Source organism: Anolis carolinensis, chromosome 2, assembly GCF_035594765.1.
Source record: "Anolis carolinensis isolate JA03-04 chromosome 2, rAnoCar3.1.pri, whole genome shotgun sequence".
NCBI classification, from domain to species: domain Eukaryota; kingdom Metazoa; phylum Chordata; class Lepidosauria; order Squamata; family Dactyloidae; genus Anolis; species Anolis carolinensis.
In genome coordinates, this window is record NC_085842.1 from 148,496,893 (window position 1) to 148,506,426 (window position 9,534).

Consider the following 9,534-nt stretch of genomic DNA (forward strand, 5'->3'; position numbering starts at 1 on the left):
ATAAAAAGTAAAGCGATTATTCTCTGTGCTAAGCCTCCTTTTTGGTCCAAGTGAAATACGGATCCTAAAAAACATCCTTCTGCTGCTAGGCCTCAGAAAAAGAATCAATTCAGATGCAAGAGAAGCTGGACCGTCTACAGGAGGAAAAAGAGAGACTCCTCAACAGCCTAGTGGAGGCAGAGTGAGTTCTGTTGTTTAACAGAGCATTTGAATTCTTGTATAGTACAGTGGCAACTATATGTGTGTGGGTGTATCTCTCTCTATTTAGAGGGTTGAGGTATCAAATAATCAGTTACAATATAGCCACAATTACCAGATTTCTACATATTGTGTCCTTTAGTCCCAGAACGAATTGCATTTTTTCTGTGATCTACAAGTTTTTCTTGGGACTGTCTATTGAGAGAAGATAATATGTTCATGCCTTTCAAGCTATAGTAATTTTGTTGCTGAAAAAACTCAGTTCTATCTATCAGTGCCTCTGTGGCAAATTGTTGTTTTTTAAAAAAAAAAAAAAAAATCAGTGATTAATTTTATGTGGAATACGGTTTGTTGGCTATCCCAGAATATATTGGTTGTTTACTTCCCGAACACACCTCCATTGTTTTGTGACATTTCAAAATTAATGTATATCACTTGTGATAACACAGAGTGAACAGATGTGTTATAACCTCTTTCTTGTTATTGGGTGATATAGATGTCAGATGATGCAGTGGGAGAAGAAGATACAGTTGGCCAAGGAAATGCGTGCTGCAGTGGACTCTGAGACTGGGCAAGGCGAGATCAGAGCCATGAAGTCAGAGATCCATAGGATGCAGGTAAGGTAGGAAGTGTTGTATAGATCAGGGCTTAATATATAATATATAATATTTCTGCCCAAGAAATTTTTTCCCAACCTTGGGTTATATAAGGTATATAAAACAGGTATAAAAACCAAAAATTTCATGATAACAAATCAACATTTTTAAGGCTTGCTGAACAGGATGCTTTTCCTTTTTATGAAGTACAGCTGAAGCATTTTCTGTGGAGTCCACTATGAACACTGCACAGATTTGTGCTAACAGATTTCTGTCTGCCCAAAGCACCAAAAGCTTTCAAGAGCTGGCATAACACCAGCCTAAAGCACTGAGTCAGAGGACTTTTCAGCACAGGCAACACTCTATTTTTACTCATTTCCTGTTCCACTGATATATCCACCATTCTTGATGTCTATAGGAGAGAAGGTTGCATATAGGAATTATATTGAACTTGGGTCATTTTGTATCTTGTTTTGAAGCCATTAACAAGGACACTGGAACAGTTCCTTCAAAAAAGCGTATCACTGTTCAAATTGGTGTGACTCAGTTGTGTTCAAGGAGTATAATTTTGGTTGCTGAATCTGTTGGAATTATCTATATATCTATAGATTATCTATAGATTTATTATTGGAAGGACAGCTAAAAGATTAAGCAATATAGGGATAGTGGAGGTACTGAGTGGATACCTACGTATCATTACAAAAGATGTTTGCAGGCACGTTGGCATTTTACAACCACTGGTGAAATTCTGCAATGATTTTATGAAAACTGCCAAGGGTATGCAACAGTTGCAAAGCTGATTGCAGAATCCCAGATGAATATAGCGCCCAAGGCCTAGAATTCGAAGTCTATGAAACCACATTCTGCAAAGCTTTGGGCTACTGCCGCTCATGTGTCTCGCTATGCCTTGTCTGAATTGTTTAATTATAATACACAAAAAGTGATGTCTTCCTCATTTATGATTTAGTGGTTCTTTCAGACTCTGCCTCCCTTCCACTCTGTAGGTAAGGTACCAGCAGCTGATGAAACAGCAGGAGAAACTAATGCGAGATACAGAGGCTGCAGTGGCCCGCCGAGAGAGTATTGTGATTCGTGCAGAGGCCGAGAGCAAGCTGAACAAACAACTGCTTACCAAGGGCGATTTCCACCATAAGAAGCTAGAGCTAAAGAAAAAGATCAAGGAGACGCAGAAGGTCAGAAAGTCAAAAAAGGGAATAGTTCAGTGGGGAGGTGATAGCTAGAATCTTCATGTGTGCACGGACACAGACACACATATTTTGACCATATTTATGCTTTGTTTCCCTGTAATAGCATAAAGAACTAATCCAGCATGAATGCAACAGTTCTAATAATCAGTATGACATTGACTATATTTCCTATTTACTACCAGTTCATGGATTTATTGATTAATTGTTGAGTAAAAATAGTAAAACAATTGTAATTTTATCTCAAGTAAAATACTAATATAGAAGTAGAATCAGCCCTATCTCTATGAATTTCTAGGTCCTCCAGCATGTCTCTACAGTCAACATCCACTGGAAACTGGAAACTAATTCTAAAATAATACTAGAATCTAGAGATTCCTAGGGAGAATATTTAAATATTTAAACTCTATGAATAATCAAATCCAAAAAAAGCAAGGCTGCAAATATGGAGGGCTGACTATAGTGTGAAACTGTAAAATGGCTTCCTGAAATAGCCACCAATAAGTACAATACCGGGGGGGGGGGGGGCATTGTAGCCCTTTTTTTCTGCTGCTCTGAGTACTTTTTTTAAACATGATTTTAAAGTCAGTGAATTAGAACTGGAATTGAAGTGACATCCAACCTGGGACTGCGAATCAAAGGCCCTAATTGCATCCTAGTCAGATGGCAGTAGAATCATTTGAATCTTTGTTGCCTTTGTGACTATGAAAAGACTGAACTGAGATGTTGCAATTAAGAGAAGTTTCCTCCTGGTGCCAAAGAGAGCAATAAATGTGGCATACATTTCCTATAAAGGATGTACATATTGCACTTGTGGTGAAATAAAATATTTCCCTTTTAGCAAACAAGAGAAAGGACTTAGTAACAAATGCAACAAACCCTGGGATTTGGACTTTAGGGAAGGGCTCTTAACAATTCTCCTTCAGGAATCTCCTCCTGTGCCTCTGACCAAACTACAAATTGCAGGATTCTATAGGATACAGCTGTGGGAATTAAAATGGCATTCTAGTGGTATTAACTGTCAAGTGTGAGAAGAGCTTTTGATTCCTTCTCATAAATTACATTTTGTTTTTATTTAATTTACACACTGACTTTGTCTCAGAAAAAGCAAGATTCATTCTCTTAAATGCATCTTCCCACATAGCAAACATCAGTTTAGGAAAAAAAACATATCATTTGCTTTGACAGAGGATGTGGGTTTTTTTTTTTTGCAACATAGGATGCATCTACATTGTAGAATTAATGCAGTTTGATGCTACATTAACTGTCGGGGCTCAATGCTATGGAATCCTGGAAGTTGTCATTTTACAAGGTCTTTGGCCTTCTCTGTCAGGGTGCTGGTGTCTCACCATAGCATTGAGTCATGGCAGTTAAAGTGGCATCAAACTGCATTGATTCTGCAGTGTAAATGTACATTCAACTGTGAAATTTCCTTTTCCCATTTCGTAACACTCTGCATTTCGCCTGGAATCTACGAATTAGTCTCCTGTTTTTAACACTGTATCCTGCTTGTTGATTTTAATGATTGTTTTTATTGATGTTGAGGTTTTTTACTGGGATAATTGTTTTATTGCTTTGTTACTGTTATTTGTTTGTTTTATCGGGTCAGGCCCCATGTAAGCCGCCCCGAGTCCCTTCGGGGAGATGGGGTGGGGTATAAAAATAAAGTTATTATTATTATTATTACTCATATTCTGTAGCAGGACATGTACTGAGAGACAGTGTGTGGTTTCCTTTTACTTCCCTAGAATGCTGAGGAATGCAACAAAACTCTAAACCAGCTTGAGACGGCACAACGGAATGTGGGCAATGCTCTCCTGGAGAAGCAGGACGAACTTGCCATCTTGAATAGTGAAATAGAAGACCTTGAAGTACAGGCAGATAAGCTGCTGGCAAAGAAACGGCAGGTAAGGCTTTTCCACACTGCATATTATGCTAGGTTTATGTTTTGGATGCTGTGATTTTAATTGATGTTGTAATAATTGATGTTTTAAGTATTGGTTTTAATTGTAATTATTTGATATATGTATGTGGCATCAATTTACTGCCTGTTGTAAGGCCACCTTGAGTCCCCTCCGGGGTTGAGAAAGGCAGGATATAAATATGATAGATTAATAAATAAATAAATAAATAAATAAATGGTTTATGCCACAGCAGAAACAGCTAGGGTTCCATGGAGACCTAGGCTTGTTGAGAAGAAGCAGCACATTTGATGCAGAAACAGCTTAGTAAACCAGTTAGCTTTGCCCCACAGTTGTCTTATTGTGTCATCGGGCAGCTTCTCATCTTTGGTATGTTCCCTTCCAACTGATCAAGAAAGTAAAGACTTTCTGTATATATTTCAGATTTCAATATTAATGTCAAAATACGTAGTATGATTTTACATAGGATTTGTGCTACATTAGAACAGTAAATAACAATTGTAGTAGATCATTTTACACCACACACATATTGTACATGATTCTGCTTTCACTGCCATGGCAACATCATACATCCTACAGAATATTGGGATTTGAAGTTTAGAGCGGGATACTTAGAACTGTCTGCCAGAAGACCCAAGGCCCTAGGCGAACTACAAATCATAGCATTCTGTATGACGTAGCCATGGCAGTTAAAGTGGAATCATAGCACTATAGCTAAATAGCATGAAAAGTCCAGTGAGTTCGTTCTCTGGTTTGTGGGGAGGACTAATATAGACACAGGAACTTGCTAACTGCTTACTGAGTCCTGGATTCTTGTATCATGTAGATGAGCCCTTTCTCTTTTAGTCCATAGCCATTTATACCAGATTTAGTTAATGGTAGTTTCATCATTATTTGAAAACTTAAGCAAACTGAAAGTGATCTCTCAATGTGAACTGTGTTGGTGGTACAGTTGGTGGCATCCACTGTGACTTGGACACCATTAAGAATAGACTCTTTGGCATCTGTTTAATTGATGCAATCCATTAAGCAGACAAATTTTGCTCATACTTGGTATAACACAAAATTACTTGGATGGGTAAAACCTTTCAGCTTTTTCTTGACCTTTGTCCATCCTGGCTGGCAAAAACTAATGCAGTTTGTGTGTGAGAGAGTAATTTTAAGGTGCAAATGCCTCATTGTGATAAGTCATTCTTTCCATTTCCATAGTGTTGAGTAATTTCAAAAAGTAATAAGCATTTTAAAATGTAAAGCATCCACAGCAGTTTTAGCAGATCAGAAGTTTCTTGAGTATAGCAGTAGAGTGAATGAAGTTCAGCAAAATAGGAGCAGAGTCAAGCTTTAAAAGTTATAAAAGACTGTTGAAATAACTACATTTATATATAGCAGACTAAATCAGGACCTAGCTATCTAACTATCTCACATTGTCTGTCTCCATGCACAAAGGAGAAAAACAAAAATGCCATGTTCTCAGAAAATGAGTGTCCCCGAGAAGTATAAGTCTAACAAGCAGTAGATGTAGAGGAGAGAATAAAGGGACAGGCAGACAAAGTCGAGGGCAGTAGGGGTAAGGCTTTCCCTACCCTTGGGGAGAGAGGGCGGGTTACAAATGAATCATCATCATCATCATTATTATTATTATTATTATTATTATTATTATTATTATTATTATTAGCTAACTCAGCTGTCTATCTCCATGTTGAGAACTATAAACTTCTGCAGGACGTGGTTGACTTCTATGATGGTATTTCTAAAACCATAATGGAAAAAGCCATGGTTAGAGTCCACCACAATTGCCCATCAATCTCTAATTTTCCCTTTTTTGAGAGAGAGAGAGTGGGGGCAGAGAGAGAGACACAGAGAGAGAGATTATCAAAGCAATGTGTTTACAGTTCTCTAGCAGTACACATTATGTTTATTTCACTGTTCTTTTTATCTGGGGTCTTGTCAACTAAAAATTGGTCACTGGTCTGAAAAGGGCCCAGAACATATTTCTTCTGTGTGCCTCCTTTCACCTCTAGATGCAACAGAGGTACTTGTGATCTGTTGTCTTTTCCACAGACTTTTGTCTATTCTAAAATATTCAATGTTGCTTTTCTAAGAACCTTGCAGATATTGTGTCCAGTCAGGCACGCATGAAGCACTTGCAAGCAGTGAAGGAAGGGAAATACAACCCACTCTGCCGTTCTGAGATAATGATACGTGTTGAACGCCAGAAAATAGACGAGCGGCTGCATGCCATCAGCATCATTCTTTATCAAGTGGGGAGGGAATGCCCTCATTATCAAAGGACTCTGCAGAAAATCAACCAAATTCTAAAAAAACAATTTGGATGAAGCAGCAGCAAAGTAACAGAAAGAAGGAGACCGGGAGTACATCATTTACATTTTGTCTTTTCATCAATAAATATGTGTTTGTGAAAGGAATATTATTGTCTGTAATTTCATCAGAGGAAAATATAATGTGATACAGGGAAAAGGTGTGTGGATATAGAGCTCACTCAAAGTGAATGTTTTGAGTTCTGTTTTTTAAAAGAATCTCTTCCATTTCCTTTTTTTCTTGAAATGTCAAGTTATTACAATATGTAACATGATTTTTGTTCCTGTATTATAAATGTCATTTTCTAATTGGTTCTACCATAAAATCTTGGAAAAGGTTTATTAAACTGCAAAAAGCTTTGCAGTTTAATTTTGCTCTAGTTTTTCAATGAATATCTCAAAGTCTCAAGCAATTCAGCTCAGTTTGTGGCACCACAAAAAATGATGTTTCTGGAGTATAATATCTACTTTCAGAGTAAGTACTGCACAATTAAACAAAAAATAACACTTTCAAACCAGGAACAGCAATTTTTTTCAGATTTTGTTACATAATGTTAATGAGCACCTGTTTTTATACTGGCTCAAGTAATTATAAGCCTCCAAAATTATTTAGGGATCCACTTGATTTTGAATGATTTTACCTTTTGGAAAGTATTCATATTATTTTCCAGAGCTAGGATCAAGACCCTTTCTTTGATATTTCAGGTTTTAGGTGGCTTTGCTATCTTGTTTCCCTTTTACACAGAATAGATTCACTCTAGCCAAGAGAAATAAAAAAGGGTAGTTTTATAGTTCATGCTTTCCTTTTGTCCCCTACTTCACTAAAGACATGCTGTTATAGAGAGCTTGCAGTTAAAAGAGACTGAACTGATTGCCCAATTGTTTGAAAGATACTTGATCAAAACAGAAAGGGAGAAAATACTTAAGATACTTTTGGTCAAGTTCTATCATCTATCTGTCATTACTTAGCTGTACCATTTTTTTAATGCAAGCACTGTTTGCTTTGCTTCCCTCTGTAGCTTCCTATAATGTGTCCTAAGAAGTTGTTTGTTTGATGAAGCTTGACCGATTATTGTGTGAAATCATCCTAAGTGATCCAGGCTTTCCAATGTCCATCGAGCTCAAGGATGAACAAAATGTGGCCCTGGGGACACATACAGTCTTCCTTCCAGATTTCCTTTTATAGCTCTCAACTACTACAAATCCCTTAAACAGCTCCCTTTTTTCTGCAAGAAAAAAGTGAATCTCCTCTACTGAAAACCCCTAGATCAGTGATTTCATTTTTAAAATAGGGGCTCTCCCCATCTCTTGCACTATTTAATTTTTTAAAAAACCTAGCAGTGGATTTCTGGACACTTCTGCTATTTCCGAAGCCAAAATTCCAGTTTTCTAAAACCCACGGTTACAGAGGGCCACCTGGCGAGTTCCGCTAACCACTTATGTTCTGGATCAAAAATCAGGATCTCACCAGTTCAAAGGCAAATGACAGAAGTCTTATTCATTCTGCAGAAAGGATGTTGTGTACCACAATGGATGCCAAAATGTACAAGCATAAAGCATATGGGAGATGTAGTCACTTTAATACAGAAGAAATGGCATGCATTAACATTGCTAGGGTTTGAAATTCCCTCCCATTTCCTTGATTGGCCGGTGCTGACAAGCCGACTGGCAGGCCTAGGTGGCACAGTATCATTAGCCGGGCAGCGATGATACAGCTGGGGTCCCCTCCCTGCTGAGTAAGCAACCTTGGGGCCTGATCAGTAAGTGGAGGCATTTCCTGGGGCAGGGAGGCTCCCGGAATGTGTGCACCCATCTCTGGGTGTTGGTGAATGAAATGTGTGAAACAATGAGCATCTAGATGGTTGAATGACTAGATTATGCAGCTATCAATTCCAGAATGGAGGGGGACTATCGGTGGTGAGTCCCCAGGTCCATTCCCATGCTGGGAAGATAGTGGCTATGTCTAGAAAATGTCAATTGGAAATGGTGGAGCCATCATAATCATTGCCTGGACCTTTGTCCAGCTGGCGATCTGCGTCCCTATAGGTGAATTTCCAGATAGCAATTGGTTGACACACTGCAGGGTGCCAGGAAGGACATTATCTCTATGTGCACCTACACAAACATGCCTTTACAACTTTTTACATCTGCCTATAAACTCTAGTTGGTTCAATCTCTCAGCTGAACAACGCTGTGCATGCTTTTAATTTTGAAATGAAAGAGAAGTTGAGACAGAATGTAACTGAGAGCGTGGGTTCAGGGGATGCACTTTTCTTAGGTTTTCCATCACCACCAACATGACTAACAGTATAACAGTGATTTTGTTGCAGAGGAATTTGGAACCGATGTATCGATTTCCCAACATTTTAGAGCTTTTCTCACACGACTCAGCTTTGTGGCTTACTGTGGAGTCCTTTTGTTGACATCTTGTGTGCTATTGAGAAATCAATTTTACTTGTGATTGCCAAAGATCTGCAAAAATGAATACTTTTTATAACATGGTTTTATTCAACAAACTCCAATGCTTTAAGAAAGTTATCCAATTCTGATTTTAAAAATCTTTTTCAATAGTAACCAGATGTAGTTGCTGTCTTATTAAGTGAGATAAAACTAAACCACTTTGGCCACATCTACACTCTAGAAATAACGCAGCTTGATACTATTTTAACTTCCTCAGTTCAATGCAATGGGATAATGGAAGTTGTAGTTTTACAAAGTGTCTAGCCTTCTCTGACAAAACCTCACCAAACTACAAATTGCAGGATTCCATAGCACGGAGCCATGGCAGTTGAATGGTGTCAAACTACTTTAATTCTACAGTGTAGCTGCAGTCTTTTATTAAAGATGATATATGCTGTTTTGTTAATAGTTGCTGATTTTGTCCAATTTTCTGGTATTTAAATGACAGTATTGTGGTCTGGTCTGGTCCGGAGAAGATTCTTGAGGGTGACACTAAGACCCCTTTTACACTGCCATATAATCAAGATTATCAAAGCAGATAATCCAGATTATCTGCTTTGAATGGTTTATATGAGTCTACACTGCCATATATTCCAGTTCAAAGCAAATAATCTGGATTTTATATAGCAGTGTAGATGAGGCCTATGACTCACTGCACTGGGTGATACCAACCACCTGAATTTACCAACAGGACAGAAACAGCAGCTAGCCAAATCATCTTATTGTCACAAATGCTTTCAAAAGAGAGTACATTACAGGAGGGTGGGGGTCTACTGAAAACCCTAGGAATGGCACAAGGGGTGCATCTACATTATAGAATAAATGCCATTTGACA

General features: G+C 38.2%; 1 protein-coding gene across 2 annotated transcripts in view; it reads left to right on the plus strand.

Annotated features, from left to right (window-relative positions):
- The window catches only part of ccdc40 (coiled-coil domain 40 molecular ruler complex subunit), a 28,134-nt gene extending 21,787 nt beyond the window's left edge, over positions 1–6,347 (plus strand). For both annotated transcript variants that reach the window (XM_008104160.3, XM_062970799.1), the window contains 5 exons: positions 90–181; positions 695–815; positions 1,799–1,987; positions 3,748–3,906; positions 6,024–6,347. In XM_008104160.3, coding sequence (XP_008102367.2) covers positions 90–181; positions 695–815; positions 1,799–1,987; positions 3,748–3,906; positions 6,024–6,257 — 795 coding nt within the window. In that variant the 3' untranslated portion in view covers positions 6,258–6,347. The remainder of the gene's footprint in view (positions 1–89; positions 182–694; positions 816–1,798; positions 1,988–3,747; positions 3,907–6,023) is intronic.
- Positions 6,348–9,534: the final 3,187 nt, after the last annotated feature.